General features: G+C 50.2%; 1 protein-coding gene across 1 annotated transcript; it reads left to right on the top strand.

Moving 5' to 3' along the window:
* The first annotated feature begins 11,756 nt into the window (after positions 1-11,756).
* Positions 11,757-12,919, top strand: LOC115313269. Its single transcript, XM_029972215.3, has one exon. The coding sequence runs from the start codon at positions 11,757-11,759 to the stop codon at positions 12,630-12,632; it is 876 nt and encodes a 291-aa protein (XP_029828075.3). The 3' UTR covers positions 12,633-12,919.
* Positions 12,920-17,129: the final 4,210 nt, after the last annotated feature.

Genomic DNA, 17,129 nt, shown 5'->3' with positions numbered 1-17,129 from the left:
GCGGCGAGATGCTTTGGTGGCGCCCTCCTATGGTTTCCTCTCGTGAAGTCATTACCTTGCGAACAAAAAATCCGACGGTGTTTGTAATTGGCATGGTGGAAGCTTGAAATCCTTGTGCTCTGAAACGAACACTGCTAACACCGTCAAAATTGAAGTTCTTACATTCCTCTCATTTCTGTCGGTGAGAAAAGCTTTGCCGACGTCATAATCAGCATTCCTACAATCGTAGAAGGCCGACCACAGCGACGCTTTTGATCGCGCATGTCGCCAATAAGCAGTGTGACCCCGGCTTTAGAGTTAGCCGCTGGGACGTCAAACAATTAGAAAAAGTATGACAACAAATTATCAAGATAAGAAGGAACTAAGCTTCCGGTCCGCAGACAAGGGAGCGTTTCAGTCTTGCGTGACAGAAAGCAACTGGCCGGTCTAAACAGTTATGTACAGATTCCAAAACCGAAAACCAACATAAACACGGCACGCGGAGAGTGAAAGTTTGACGAGGAGCCCGTTCCCACGCTCTGTCCACTCGATTACGACGCCCTGGTTCCGCCCGTGACTCTCACTGCGCGATGTTGTGGCAAGCATTCCCGAGACTTCGGGCTCCCGAAGCGGATCCCCCGCACCTGCCGGCTTGTCGGTCCGCTGATTCGCGAGGGTGGTCACATCTGACCCCTCGCTCTTGCGTTGTGTCGTTGCGTGCTGTCACGCATGAAACATGCCCCCCGTTTAATTTCACGTCGGGTGCAAGCCAGTGGTTTTAAGACCATTAGATCAGCTTGACCGCACAGGGAGTTCCTTTATAGCCTCGTAAGAGCGAATATAAATGGAGTGTTAAAACTTTGCTCTTTAATAAATCTAACTATAAGAAAAAGTGCATCGAGATTAATCTTTATTAAGAAAAAAAAATGTCTGATATCTCGGTCGATGGGGCGGGTCGGTGTTTCGAGGTAAAAAGGCGATAAAAGAAACACTTCTTCCGTAATAAATCTTTTTCAGCAAATGGAGGTAGTTACGGTTTTCTTTTATATGAGCATGTAAATCTGTACGTACGACACTGATGTAATGTTCCTGCGCTGCAGGTTAGCTACCGAAGAAATATAAATATTAGACTATGTGGCCGACGGTTTTATTTTACCTCCTCATCGTTCAAAAACACAAAAATTTGACGAGCGAAATCAAACAATACTTTTGTGTCCTAATATATTTTTGTTTGTTGCATATTTAAAGCTTAGAGAAAATGTAGACAGACAGAAATTAAAATATATGTTTCTTTCCAACCAATACGAAACAACGTCCTATAGGCGTTTACGAATGTTTCGCTTAAATAAACCGAGAGGTTTAGGTAGGCTGCGAGTAAAATGCAGATAAACTCTTTCAAATTTTCCATTTCAGTTTAGTACCTAATAACCTTTCATCGTTATTATAACGAAGCGTACACGCCAACACAATTTATTTTCGAGGTTTATTCGTAGCTGATTGAAACAACCGTTACAATATTGTCACGGGTGGTGACTAATAAACAAGAAATAAACAGGAATAAATAAACGTTTAATGTGGCGAACTTGTGCCAAAAATAAAAGGGTACAAAAGCAAGATAACAACAGAGCGTCGCGGGCGTCGAAGGCGGCGAAGCAGCACGATCAAACGTTGAGGCGAGACTGACTCGACAAGGTCGCGGGCGGCCTCTTATCTAGAGTACGTCGCTATCTCGAAGATTCGGCGAAAGCGGCTCGAGCGTCGCGTGATCGGGGCGAGAATGAACACGCACTTTCTAGAAAACAAAAGCAGAACTGTTGTTGTGACGAACTTTCGAGAGGAGCCGCAGCACCTAACGAAGGGTACCACCGTGGGCCACGTCGAGGAGCTTCAAGCGCCAGCGGTGGTCACCGCAATCTCCGAGGAAACCTCGTCGCCACAGCAGAAAAGCACGGCGCCGCCGCCGCTCGACATTGACCCCGAGCTCCCAGCTACGAAGCGCCGGCAACTGATTGATCTCCTTGCCGAATACAGTGACTGTTTTGCCACGACATCAAAGATTCGCCAAACACCAATGGCGAAACATCGCATTGTTACCGACGACGACGCACTTCCTGTCCACCAGTCGCCGTATCGGGTCTCCTTAAAGGAAAGGAAAGTGATTCAAGATCAAGTCCAGGAGATGCTCGACGACGACATCATTCAACCCTCAAGGAGCCCATGGGCGTCCCCAGTCGTCCTTGTAAAGAAGAAGGACGGAACCCTGCGGTTCTGCGTGGACTATCGTCGACTGAACGCCGTGACAAAGAAGGACGTCTATCCGCTCCCCCGCATCGATGATACGTTAGACCGACTGCGCCACTCCCGATATTTTTCGTCGATGGACCTGAAGAGTGGTTATTGGCAGATTGAAGTCGACGAACGTGACCGGGAGAAAACTGCCTTCGTCACTCCCGACGGACTATACGAATTCAAAGTGATGCCGTTCGGACTTTGTACAGCACCAGCCACCTTCCAGCGCGTCATGGACACCGTGCTGGCAGGTCTGAAATGGCAGAGCTGCCTCGTCTACCTGGACGATGTCGTGGTATTCTCACGAGATTTCGACGAACACCTCAGACGACTTCGAGCCGTGCTTCAAGCCATCAAGACCGCCGGCCTGTCACTCAAGCCAACAAAGTGTCGGTTCGCCTATGGGGAACTAAAGTTCCTTGGCCACGTCGTGAACAACAAGGGTGTTCTACCTGACCCCGAGAAGACCCGCGCCGTAGCTGCATTTACGCCGCCGTCTGACAAGAAGGCCGTGAGAAGATTTCTCGGACTCTGTGCCTACTACAGGCGCTTTGTTCGAGACTTCGCCAAGCTATCCGCACCGCTGACACACCTCACGAAGGACGCCGTAAAGTTCGAGTGGACAGAAGAACACCAGAGGTCATTCGACGAGCTGAAACGAAGACTCCAGACGCCCCCGATTCTTGGCCATTTCGACCAGTTTGCTGAAACCGAGATCCACACCGACGCCAGTAACACCGGACTGGGTGCGGTACTAGTCCAAGTGCAGGACGGAGCCGAGCGAGTTATCGCATACGCAAGTCGGACGCTGTCTAAAGCGGAGAGGAACTATTCAACGACCGAAAAGGAGTGCCTCGCTGTCGTATGGGCAATAACAAAGTTTCGCCCATATTTGTATGGAAGTTCTTTTCGCGTAGTCACAGACCACCACTCGCTCTGCTGGCTGGCGAATCTGAAGGACCCCTCCGGACGCCTCGCTCGGTGGAGCCTACGACTGCAGGAGTTCGACATGGCCGTGGTGTACAAGTCCGGCCGGAAGCACAATGACGCCGACTGCCTGTCAAGGGCCCCAGTCGAGGCCGGTCCTGCCTGCACCAAAGAGGACGACGATGAGTGTTTCCTCGGCGCTCTGGATGTAAGCGACATGGCAGCACTCCAACGAGACGACCCTGAGCTGCGAGCACTCATCGAACACCTAGAGGGGCAAGGAAGCGCCGTTCCCCGCGGTTTTGTTCGAACACTGCCAACCTTCTCCATCCGACAAGGCGTACTGTACAAGGAGAACTTCAGCGTCAGCAACACGGCGTGGCTGTTGGTGATCCCTTCCAGTCTTCGAGAAGAAATTTTTCAAGCCTGCCACGATGACCCGACGGCGGGACACCTTGGTTACAGCAGGACTCTTGCGAGGATACGCGAAAAGTACTACTGGCCCAAGCTTGCGAAGACAGTACACCACTACACCCGATCTTGCCACGAGTGTCAACGAAGGAAGAAGCCACCGACGAGACCGGCAGGACTTCTTCAGCCTATTGCGCCGCCATCTGCCCCATTCCAGCAAATCGGTATGGATTTACTCGGACCTTTCCCACTGTCGACGCAAGGAAACCGATGGATAATCGTCGCAACCGATTATCTCACGCGGTACGCCGAGACAAAAGCCCTTCCATCAGGAACGGCTGTTGAAGTCGCCAAGTTTTTCATCGAGTCCATTGTCCTCCGGCACGGCGCTCCCGAAGTCCTGATCTCAGACCGTGGATCATCATTCATGGCCCAGCTGACGCAAGAAGTCCTTCGTCTCAGCCACACCAGCCATCGTCGCACCACGGCGTACCACCCGCAAACCAACGGGCTGACGGAGAGACTCAACAAAACCATCGCCGACATGATCTCCATGTACGTCGACGTGGAGCACAAGACATGGACGAGGTGTTGCCGTACGTCACATTTGCCTACAACACGGCCGTACAAGAGACCACCGGAGTGACACCCTTTCAACTGGTGCATGGGCGCAAAGTAACGACCATGCTGGACGCGATGCTGCCCCATGAGCCAGCTGACAGTGAGAGCGACGACGCCCAGGTGGTTGCTCAACGGGCCGAAGAAGTCCGCCAGCTCGCCCGACTCAGGATTCAAGACCAGCAACGCGCCGACGCGGGCCGCTACAACCTTCGTCGCAGGGACGTTCACTTCCAGCCCGGAGACAGGGTGTGGGTTTGGACGCCCATCCGTCGCCGCGGCCTCAGTGAGAAACTGCTGAAACGGTACTTTGGACCATACAAGGTACTTCGTCGCCTCGGCGAGCTGAACTACGAGGTGATGCCCGACGGAACACGAACATCGTCACGCCGCCCACCACGACCTGAGGTCGTCCACGTCGTGCGCCTGAAGCCGTACTACGCTCGATAGGACTGTGGACCTTATGTGCATGCTCCAAAAGACTCTTGAGTTTATCGTTCTTTTTTTATTTTGTTTTGTTTTACACTGCATCGGGGCGATGCACTTTTAAAGGGGGGAGTAATGCCGCGCGCAGGGCTGAGAAAGCAACGCTCGGTCTCGGACCTCCAGAAAGTTCCCGTTTATTCATGTAGCGCACGCACGTAACTTCTATTATTTATATCCATGTATTGTCACGGGTGGTGACTAATAAACAAGAAATAAACAGGAATAAATAAACGTTTAATGTGGCGAACTTGTGCCAAAAATAAAAGGGTACAAAAGCAAGATAACAACAGAGCGTCGCGGGCGTCGAAGGCGGCGAAGCAGCACGATCAAACGCTGAGGCGAGACTGACTCGACAAGGTCGCGGGCGGCCTCTTATCTAGAGTACGTCGCTATCTCGAAGATTCGGCGAAAGCGGCTCGAGCGTCGCGTGATCGGGGCGAGAATGAACACGCACTTTCTAGAAAACAAAAGCAGAAGATACATGGATATAAATAATAGAAGCTACGTGCGTGCGCTACATGAATAAACGGGAACTTTCTGGAGGTCCGAGACCGAGCGTTGCTTTCTCAGCCCTGCGCGCGGCAATATGATGTCACGTAATATAAATATACTCTATTCGATCCACGATATATAGCACATTTTTGATTCACCGGATAACTCGCAAGAGCTTGACTTTACTGCGAGAGGAGTTAGTGGGAGACTTGGCGGGCTTCGCGCCGTCGACCGCACGCCATATCGAAACAAGCAATTTGCGGCACTCCGCCAAAAGATTCCACATTGACGTCACGCTGCTGACGTCACGCCGCTCGACGCGACGCTGACGTAAAGGCGTGCAACAGGTCACCTATTACGTAGCTGGCGTCAGCTTACACCATGACATCACATGTCTTGCCACGTTGCACAGTTACGCCATGCGACTTAATGACGTTAGGTGACACCGTTAGTCACGTGATGTCATGACGTCAAGCGAAACTGCGACGTCACGTGGCAATACGTCGTCACGGGATATCGTGAAGGCGCGCAGACACATAAAAGTGACGTTGCTGATAAGGGAAACAATACAAACAAACTTGAGCTCAATATCCCTTTCGCCGTCCTTTCAAATTCCTCTTCCCTAAGAACCCCACAAATCTCTTTTCTCAACTTTCCAATATTCCCAGTCCATTCCACAAAATCAAGACACTCAACATTGAGCCTGAAGTTTTTTTCTAAAAGACCACAAACAAACTGTTTTTCGCTGGTTATTCCAGAAAGGTTCTCGGGCGATAAAACTAAAAAAGCTCGGTGGGTGTTAAGCCTCCCAAGCTACGGGCGCGAAGACGCTTGAAACTTGAGTGCGCGATTTTAGAAGTGTTCTTCAGGGACCACAACGCGGTGTTAGTTTGTGTCCAATTACATTCTATAAGACGTTCAGGCAGTCGCACCAAAGACAGGGAACAGTTCCCGCGTACACGTGAAGTTTCGTCGTTCCCTGCATTTCAAACTTGGGCGCGCGATTTTCGAAGTGTTCTTCAATTACTACGAGACAGCCCTAGTTTGTGTCCAATAAAATTATTTAACGGGTTCACGAAATGCTTTTTGTTCAATATAGCCTCATTGTTTCTGAAACACTCTGGAATTCTAGTCCGGTGTATTACTCGGTTTAATACGAAAACGCCTATGCGGACTCTACGGCGTGCGCTCGCACCTTTACCGTTCATTCAATCCATTTTTTGCTCCGAAATGACACATTAGCGGCTCTGACACCACACCTCTGCTATCGCAGTGTTTAACCTAGTTGGTTGCGTAAGTGCCCTGACATTTTGCAATCCAGGTTAGTACTTGAAATAGAATCTTTCGCATTAAAATCCGGAACGAAAACATCCTCTGGCTTTTATAAGTGACTGCATTGAAATCGACGGCCCCTATTGGGCCGGAGATCGAACTATAGGGGGCGCTATATCGAGTTTTGTTGTCCCTACAGCCCGGTGTTCACTAACGCAGCATAACAACGAAATTGAACCTCGGCTAGCACTAGTGCCACTAAATAAGCTACGCTTCAGAGTAGCGACACTTGGCCATATTGTGTCTTAAAATCATGGTTGCCAGTTATCAGAAGCTTTATCTGAAATCACAGGAAACGCCTTTCCGCCCTCCACAAATGTTTAAACAGTTCGTAACAGAGCAAAGCAATATTGCGTGACCTTCTTAACAACGAATCTAAATCTAAGGAAGTCGCACTTTTGAATCATGGCGATCGGCAGTTGCGTCTGCTCTGCATACGAGCCAAAATGGCGGCGCCCACAACAATGCCGGGGAACGGAGTGCCGATACTCTAAGCGCAGCTCATTTAGTGACTCTAGCTAGCACGGTCAGGGCACGAGCGCTTTCGTCTGATCGGTGATTTGGAAAACTATGGCGGCAGGTTCGCACGCCAGCTTCCTCGTGCGAATCAGGTGTTCACAGAGCCTGGGGGCTCGAAAGGAACGAAGCCGTAAAAAGTAGGTTAATAAACACGCGATCGCCTGAAGCTCCCCCTGCACGTTCTCACCGACAAGGTGAGAACGTGCAGGAGGGGAGCTTCAGTTTGTCCCGCCTCAAGCGGGAGCTTCATGCCTTCGACTGTGCTTCGGCGTCCCGTGCACATCCGAGCGAACGCGCGCAGCCATACAGCGCACGGCGGAAGACGTAGAGCGCCTGCTCGAGGGCGAACGTTCCAAAGATACGCCCTGCCGTTCCCACCCTGCCGGTGACAGGAACTTTTAAAGCAGGAAGTGCTTTTTAACGCTGCCTCCAATCCCAAAATTTTGTCCGTCCATCCGTGCGTTTCTCGCTCAATTTAACGGGAAAACTGATATCAATAAACTTATAGACGAATTTAGTTTCTCAGCTAAATGTAGCAGGAAAATTGATGTCACGTGACCCTCGGTCGAGAGGTGTGTACAGACCAATTCAGTTTTTCCGCTAAATTTAGCGGGAAACTGACGTCACGTGACCCATACACCAATTCGGTTACCCGCTAACTTTAGCGGGAAAATTTGCGTCTTGTAACCTAGACACCGATTCAGTTTACCCCACTAAATGTAGCGGAAGCGAATTCGCCATCACGTGACCAGACGTCACGTGAACAGAGGCCACGTGAATAGACGCCACGTGACCTAGGCAACAGTTCAGTTCCCCGTTGAATTTAGCGCCGAAATATACGTAACATGACACGTCAATTCCCTTAACGATTTCCTGGCATTCCATGCATTAGAGGACTTTGAAGGGAAAAGATGGCGGCAATTTCTTTATGTAGGAGTCACCGGGGCATTGCTTTAACTTCGAATGGTGCTCCCTTTGCCCATTAAAGAAATGATAGGTATGACAAAACGCAGATATTTGCGTTTCGCGGCTAACTGCGCTGGTGCGCTGTATAACGACCAGGCACGTAGCCAGGATTTTGTTTCGGGGGGGGGGGGGGGGGGGGGGGGGGCTGCTCATGACAAAATGCTGCATGAGAAGGAGGGGGTAGAGGAGTTCCCAAAAAAAATGGAAGATTTCTGGGGGGAGGGGGGGGGCAGGCCCCATGTGCCTTCCTCCCCCCCCCCCCCCCCCCCCCCCCCCCCCCTGGCTGCGTGCCTGTAACGTATTGAGGTCTGTGATAAGCAGAACTTGGGCTCCTTCTCCACCGATGTAGTCCCGAAATATTCCTATACCTGTAAATAAATAAAAAAAACATAAACACGATAAAAAATATTTCTATAGAACAAAGGCATTTCAGTCCTTTCTTGATTTCTTTTTTATGCAAAGGTCTCTATACCACTTGGGTAACAGAATCCCGGTGCATAAGTATTCGAGCGAGAATTCTGTCTTTATTTTTTGTGTGTGTGTTGGGTTTCTACGGGCCTTTTGTCTACCCACAACGCCTGCCCAGTTCCCGGTTCGACCGGAGAACGAATTTGTCGGGGAAGCAAATCCCGGTAATGACGGCGCAGCCCCCGAAGATCGTATAAAAGGATTGCGGGTGGCCGACGTGAGATTGTGTCTGGCCCACGGATCAGGAAGCCCCAGGGTTCATCAGGCGAAGTGCTTGCGGATTTTTTTCCCAGCTTGCTGCATCGGCCGGTGTTCTCAACACTACCGGTTCGCCACGACACTTGGGTAGGGAGACTAGAGTAAAGAGAGAGAGCAACCGAAAAGAACATGGAAAGCGTTTGCAATTTAATGGCGGACACCTTCTGCGCAGATTGGTTGCTCACGATGCGGGTTCGATGGCCCAGTGTGTTAACGCATTGCTGCTCGGAGCATGTGGAGCTAAAGCACGCGGTGCAGAACCCAGGGATCCTGGGTTCAATCCTCACACCTGCCCAATTCGATTTGGATGAGCACTATATACCGGCGTGAGGTCGCGCGTGACTATTGCGTGATGCACGTCAAACACCCAGGGCTAGCAGTCGTACTGCACTGGCTATATCTGTCATCGACAGCACAAACCAGTGTCGCCATACCTTAAAGGCAGACCAAACTTACGTTTTCTAAACGCAAACGGTTCATTTGGTAGCGAGGGGTACAGTGGGTGGAGAGGTTGGGTGAGACACGAGTTGCTGGCCGACCATTAACGCTTTTACGTCCTCCTCCTCCTCACGCCTTCTAGTGCAAACGCTGCCCATGAACCACGGGACCCAGATTATTAAGTGCTTGGAAGTTGAAACAACTCTCAGGTCTAGGCACACTACACTAGGGTTGACGTGTGCAGAACCCCGCAGCGTAGCAGGCAGAAAAGTTCCAAGAACGCCTTCTTTTGGAGAAGCGAATAAGTTGTGCCTGAACATTTCGTATCGATGGACCTGGAGCGAGAACACTTTATACGTATATGAAATCAAGTTTTAGTCTGTTGTACAATAGGCCGATAAATAAGTAAACTCCGTAAAACATTTTGCGAGCTATTCGTCACGAAGCTGTGACCGCAACTAATTTTAAACTCTGACCTTAGTCCTGGACAACGGATTAGAGCACCACGTGTTTTGCTCTTTTAAATCAAATATTTTGACGAGTTTTGTAGACACAGTTTTGACCGCGGCTCTCGAGTTGCGCGCTCGCAGCTTTCGTGGAACTTGTGGCATAAGCGGAACTCTGAGTATTTTGTTTTTGCTCTACTCGTAACATTTCCAGGGTCAGCTGAAATGTGTTGAAATGATGTTTAGACAGCGGGAGTGGCCTGTCTTAGGATGGTGACTGCTATCTCCGGTGTACATGAGAAACCTGGCGTAACATAAACAAGGTCTGCTGCATCTTGGTGACTTCTGTAGGATTTGTTTTATTCTAGTTTTCTTTCGTACGTTAGATTTTATCATTCCCGAAGTTCTCTTTTCGTCGTTGTCTTCGCTTCTCGACTTTGTTGGAACCACCGGTTTTCAAAGTCACACGTAAACTACTCCTCGCCAATTTTCTTTTTACCTTTCCCTCAACCTATAATCTTTCTGGGGATCACTTGACGCTCAGTACTGGGTCCTAGCATAGAAATTCAATGAAGACATTTCCAAAAACAACACACATGCTCTGTGTTCCACTTTAGATGTGTATAATACGTACACAATCAAAGCCACGAAGTGTTTTGGACGCAGCTTAAGGAACAATCAACCATTCACAACGATAATATTATTCGGGGAAGGGGAACAAGGAGGGCAAAGGTCAAGCGCAAAGTTCCGAACGACTGAAAAAAACACGCCTTGTCCTGGTATCGAATCAGGTACCTCTCCATTTCCAGTAGAGCGCTCCACCAAAGGAGATAACTAGGAGTTAGACTTCTGTATGGCAAACGGGTTTTAACAGTCGCCACCAGTCTAACACCATCGAGGATGAACGGCCTGCATTTAAGGGTTGTGATGATAACGGAAACAATGCAAAGGTACGAGCGACCTGGACAAGAATAACGATAATGATACCTTGAGGAAGGGAACAAGGAGGAAGGAAAAATCACAAATCTCCAAACACAGCTGGGAGATTGGTGCACCTTTGCATGGCGGGATTATCGTTAATTTTGTCCAGCTCGCTTGCACCATTGCATTAATTGCATTACAATCAACATTCACCTCACGATGTGCGACATATAAAATCCCACTTCTTTCTATTCATCCTTTATATGTTCCCGTTGATTCCCCTATACTCTCTGCTTTGATACCATACGCAAATATTTCTTTTCGCTGCTCATTTCACTAGATAGGCGGTACTCAGATATTATTCTTCGTTCATCTAATTATACTTGTCAAGAACTGGCGTTTTGAGTTACCCTAAAGGATTCAAATTTTCAGGATGTGGGAACACTTCCTTAGTTAATCTTCAGCATTATTTTCTTGATTGCGCGTCAGACTTTGTATAGTTTCTGTCGTAATTGTTCTATTACTTTAATGCCGCAGATATTAATGGGCGAGTCAAACTGGTTTGTTTTCGAGAAATTACACTTAACTCGTCAGTCTTCATTTGGCATGCAGGACCACGAATATCGCTATTATATTTTAGATGGTTGCGCTAAGAAACCACAGTATCGCGTTCAAACCAGCGTTGAAGCCCTTTCTTGCTGGAACGTTCGGTGCGAGGAGGGAAACATGACGTATTATACGGAGATCTCAAGATTTCCGTGCCTTCCGCAAGCCTTACCCAAGCAGTCAAAACGAACTGCACTCGTTCCTTCACAACCGGCGCAAGCAAGGCAGTTGAAACTTCTGTGTATGACATCACACCCAGCAGTTTGGTTCTCGGTTTTTATCGCGTCTATTGATACATTCAGTTCAAATACTTGTGATATGCGAATTCACAGGCAAAAGCACGCTAGAACTCTCCTCTAACTCGTTTTTTTACATTGTAGGGACTGGACGCACCGACAAGCGAGTCCAGTCTCGACACAGCAAAAAAGAGAAAAAGAGACGCGCGCGCTAGCTATACGCTCACGCGCTCACGCGCTCACGAAGAGCAGTTCCTGCCGAGACACCACTGAAATAGAACGTTGTTTTGGAACGTCCGTCTCCTGCCTGTTTCTTTCACCACATTTGGTGACCCGGACGTGATCGCCAACTAGAACGGGTGAAATGCAGCAAGGAGAGCCTTCGGACCCGCCGCCAGTCACTGTTGCAGCAGCCGCAGTCCGCCTTCCACCATACTGGGACCGCAATCCGCGAGTTTGGTTCCTGCAAGCGGAATCACAATTCCACCTCGCTGGGGTCACCACACAAGGTCGGAAGTACCACCACGTCGTCTCGGCTCTTTCACCAGCTGCAGCCGACGAAGTCTACGACGTTCTGGCAAATCCCTCTCCAGCAACACCGTATGACCAACTGAAGAATGCTCTGCTCCAGCGCACCGAGATTTCGGAACGCTCCCGCGTGCAGCAGCTTCTCTCGGCGGAAGAGCTCGGGGATCGGCGGCCAAGCCAGTTGCTGCGACGCATGACCCAGCTTCTTGGAGAGCGCTCTAACAATCTGGACGACGTATTCCTCCGCGAGCTGTTCTTGCAAAGGCTACCTTCCAATGTCCAGATGGTTTTGGCAACAGCAACAACGTTGGACCTCACCGGACTTGCCGCGCTGGCCGACGCCGTGATGGAGGTGACCACTCCATCCGTCGCCAATGTTACCGTGGCTCCACAGCAACCAACAGCTCTGGACTCTGGATCGGCCGCTAACAGCCAGCCTCCCCAGGCCAACATCGAGCAGCTTTGCCAACGTTTGGAGGAGATCGTCGTCGCAGCTACACGAGGCCGCACCCCGCACCCTCGTGAGTCACATCGAAGACGTTCGACGTCTCGTCGGGCACGCGGCGAATCGACATCTCGTCGGACACGCGGCGAAAACACGCGATCACCGATCCCTGCCGGGGTCTGCTACTACCACCGCCGCTTCGGTGCCAACGCCCGGCATTGCCTTCGCCCCTGCTCATGGCAGGGAAACAGGCCGGCCGACCTCTAGAGGCGACGAGTGGTCAGGGCCCCGACGAAAGTCGCCTTTTCTACGTGTGTGACCGAGCCACCAAGAACCGGTACCTCGTTGACACCGGAGCCGAGATCAGCGCAGTTCCAGCAACGCGTGCCGACCGTTCCTTGACACCGATCTATTTTCTGCGCGCAGTGAACAACAGCGCCATCCCAGTCTACCGAGAACGGTCGATCACCCTTAACCTCGGCCTCCGGCGGGTTTTCCGGTGGATCTTCCTGGTGGCCGACGTCAGTCAAGGAATTCTCGGCGCGGACTTTCTCAACCACTACAAACTCCTCGTGGATGTTAGAAGCAGGCGACTGATAGACTCCACCACGCGACTTTCCATCCATGGTATCGCAACGGACGACAATTCAGTCTACACCTCTGCCTGCACGATCCCGGAAGGAGCGTTCAAGACTTCGCTGAGTAAGTTTCCGAGCCTTACTCAGTCACCTGATTGGAGCAAACCCGTCTCGCACGACGTGCAACACCACATCGTGACGACAGGACCACCTGTTTACTGTCGTCCCCGCCGTCTAGCCCCAGAGAAACTCCGCGATGCTCGCCAAGAGTTTGAACACATGTTGGACATTGGCATCATCCGACCCTCGTCTAGCAGCTGGGCGTCTCCATTACACATGGTGTCGAAGAAAAATGGAGACTGGCGGCCGTGTGGCGATTATCGTGCCCTAAATAAGAACACTGTACCGGACAGGTATCCTCTACCTAACATCCAGGATTTTACGGTGAACCTACAAGGCGCGAAGGTCTTCTCCAAAATCGATCTGACGCGGGCCTACCACCAAATTCCCGTGGCCGAAGAAGATATCCCGAAAACAGCGATCACGACACCGTTTGGACTTTTTGAATTTCTCCGCATGCCCTTTGGCCTCAGAAATGCGGCTCAGTCATTCCAACGGTTCATCGACGCTGTCACACGAGGATTACCTTTTGTCTTCGCGTACGTAGACGATTTGCTCATAGCCAGCAAGTCACCGGAAGAGCACACGACCCACTTAGACCTCCTCTTCGAACGACTGCGCAGCCACGGCATTGTCATCAACGCCGCGAAAAGTGTGTTCGGAGTTCCGGAATTGGAATTTCTTGGTCATCGGCTTGACTCCTCGGGCATCCGTCCATTGCCATCAAAGGTACAGGCCATCAAAGATTTCCCGAGGCCGACTTCCACCACCAAACTTCGCCAGTTTCTCGGTTTGGTCAATTTTTACCGACGTTTCGTTCCGAACTGCGCCAAACTGCTCGAACATCTTGAGGTCCTTCTAACAAAACAAGAGCGAAAAAAGTCGTCCCTTATTTGGAACGAAGATGCGGAACGCGCTTTCGGCGAGGTAAAGAACTTACTGGCAGAAGCAACAATGCTAGTACATCCTAAGCATGATGCCCCAACATCGCTGATGACCGACGCATCTGCCACAGCCGTAGGAGCGGTGCTACAACAAAAAGTCGACGGAGAGTGGCGGCCGATTGGTTTCTTTTCTAAGAAGCTCAAGCCAGCGCAAACGCGCTACAGCGTTTTCGGACGTGAACTCTTGGCTGCCTACTTGGCTGTACGACACTTTCGACATTTCGTCGAGGGACGGCCATTTACCATATGGACTGACCACAAGCCCCTAACTTACGCCATCAGCAATGCCGGCTCTCATTACACACCACGTGAGATTCGCCAGCTAGCCTTCTTGGCCGAATTCACAACGGACATTCGGCACGTTAAAGGAGTTGACAACGTCCCCGCTGATGTCCTCAGCCGGATCGACGCCGTGAACACCCCAGCCTGTTCTGCTGTAGACTTGGAGTTGCTGGCTCGTCTACAGACCACCGACGAAGAATTGCAAGCCCTGCGCAGTTCATCCACGTCACTGCAACTGCGGGATGTAAGCTTTCCAGAAGGCACCACCGTGATCTGCGACCTGTCAACGGGAACGCCTAGGCCTTTTGTACCACGTGAACTGCGACGACAGCTTTTCGAAGCGATTCACTGCTTGTCGCACCCGGGTATACGAGCATCCCAGAAGCTCCTGTGCGACCGCTACGTTTGGCCCCGGATAAAATCCGACGTTCGTGATTGGGTGCGTTCCTGCATCGCATGCCAGTGCGCGAAAGTACAGCGGCATCCGGTGCCACCAAGTCGACAATTCCTACAGCCTGACAGCCGTTTCAACAAGATCCATCTGGACCTAGTAGGACCCCTACCGATTTCTCAGGGACAGCGCTACATCCTAACGTGTGTCGACAGATTCACACGATGGCCAGAAGCAACCCCACTGCCCGATATCACCGCCGCCACTGTCGCTGAGGCGTTTATCGTTACGTGGGTATCCCGGTTTGGCTGCCCCTCAGAGATTGTCACCGACAGGGGTCGACAATTCGAGTCGGCACTCTTTGCCGAGCTCACTCGATTGCTCGGAACCAACCGCTTGAGAACGACTGCCTACCACCCACAGTCCAACGGGATGGTAGAACGATTTCATCGACATTTGAAATCGGCCCTTGCAGCTCAGGGTGGTCCCTCGGATTGGGTTCGTCATCTCCCCCTTGTGCTTCTTGGAATCCGGACAGCCTTGAAGGCGGACATCGGATGCTCCACCGCCGAGCTGGTGTACGGCACTGCACTTCGCTTGCCATCAGATTTTTTTGAAGTGGAACTGCCTCAACAACAAAGGCAGTTGGACTATGTAGAACAACTCAAGCAAATTTTTATCAATTTGCGACCGGTGCCTACACGGCAAGGAACTTCAAAGTCTCCCTACGTGACCCAGGACCTCCAAGACGCCACTCATGTTTTCGTACGACAATCGCAAAAGAAGCCACTGCGCCCACATTACATCGGACCTTTTCCAGTGGTCGAAAAGAGAAGCGACACGTTTGTCCTGCGTGTCAACGGCAAGAATGACACCGTTGCATTGGAGAGACTAAAGCCGGCACATATTGAGCAAGAGCATGTGCAGGGAATAGCGCTACGTGACATCGACCAGACGACAGAGAAAAGCCAACTTCGTTGGCACTCGAATGTTTCTGTGCTTTGATCGTTCGTCCTACCTCCTCTCTAAGGGGGGGCATATCTGTAGGGACTGGACGCACCGACAAGCGAGTCCAGTCTCGACACAGCAAAAAAGAGAAAAAGAGACGCGCGCGCTAGCTATACGCTCACGCGCTCACGCGCTCACGAAGAGCAGTTCCTGCCGAGACACCACTGAAATAGAACGTTGTTTTGGAACGTCCGTCTCCTGCCTGTTTCTTTCACCACAACATGAAACTCTACAGCTTTCTTTAAAAAGTATAGTTCCGCTGGGAACGGCACCCGCAGCGAGAAGGAACCTAAAAGGCATGGCATATTATATTTATCTTTTAGTCAACTGAGTCGACTTACTTAAACTTAACCCGGTCTCCTCTTTTTCTGATCCTTATTAGAAGCTTAGATATCAGTTTCGCTGCAAACTTATTACTCAAGTGTTGTTGTTTTATTTGCAAAAAATATCTAGTTATTTTTTGGTATTATAAAAATTGCCAGCGACTTTCGTTTTAAAGTATTATAATACATGGAATGCAGAGCCTAAGAAGCGATCGATTCAATTTATTGAAAATATATTAAATCATCGTTTCAGGGAGTAGAGGAGAAAATGCCGTTTATTAATTGACGTCAAAGGACCTGCTATCACGTAATCTTACGGGACCGACGTCACACGACGTGGTCTCGCTACGTGACGTCACTACGTCGTTGTGGTGTCTCCCGATTTCACGGCGTCATGTCATGTGATATCAGGTCACCTCACGAAAAGTTTGTCACTGATTGAGTGTGAAAAGAAAACCCTATCCGCGTGACCTATGACGTCTGATGCGACCTGACTAGGTGTATTTTCATATAGCAATTCTATTTTCGGAATATTTAGTGGAAAAAGTTCTGAATGGACAGATAAACCGACCAACACAAATCTGCGGCGAGGGTATTCCGCTAAAAATCCTTTCATGCATTAAAAAACAAAACAAAAAAAACAAAACAAGGACGATATTGAATTTGCTAAGAGGCGAAAATTACAGCTGTTGAAAATATGCTAGAAATGAATGCAAAATCTCTTTAAAGCAATTTAAAGAAATATAAATTATACAACCACTGCAGGGCCACGAACCTCTGACAAACAAGGTACGCATATTCGACCATGTTCTCGCAAGCCCTGTCCATCTGACACTTACTCCCCACAAATAAAAAAAATATCCAATTCTGCCCAATTTGAAGGAAAGATACGACGCAGGAGGACTGTTGTAGACCCTGATTGCACAAGCCGTCTTCCCCGAAAAAAAGACAGCCTGAAAGCCGATACCTTGGCCAAATGTTCGATTTCGGAATATACGACCGAGGGAGGTTCGCCCTTCGCACCGCGACCGCGAAACTGGATACCCACGACGCGTGCCGCTCACGAGTTCGGCCCGTCTCCTGTTGGACCTTTATGCCGCCAGATGGGGACACCCATC

Source organism: Ixodes scapularis, unplaced genomic scaffold, assembly GCF_016920785.2.
Source record: "Ixodes scapularis isolate PalLabHiFi unplaced genomic scaffold, ASM1692078v2 PGA_scaffold11__112_contigs__length_91849675, whole genome shotgun sequence".
In the NCBI taxonomy this organism is placed as follows: Eukaryota; Metazoa; Arthropoda; class Arachnida; order Ixodida; family Ixodidae; genus Ixodes; species Ixodes scapularis.
Note: the sequence above shows the minus strand (reverse complement) of the source record. Positions and strands in the feature narration are given on the sequence as shown.

Coding starts and splice junctions, on each gene's coding strand:
- LOC115313269 (XM_029972215.3), top strand. CDS start 11,757: ATGCAGCAAGGAGAGCCTTCGGACCCGCCGCCAGTCACTGTTGCAGCA.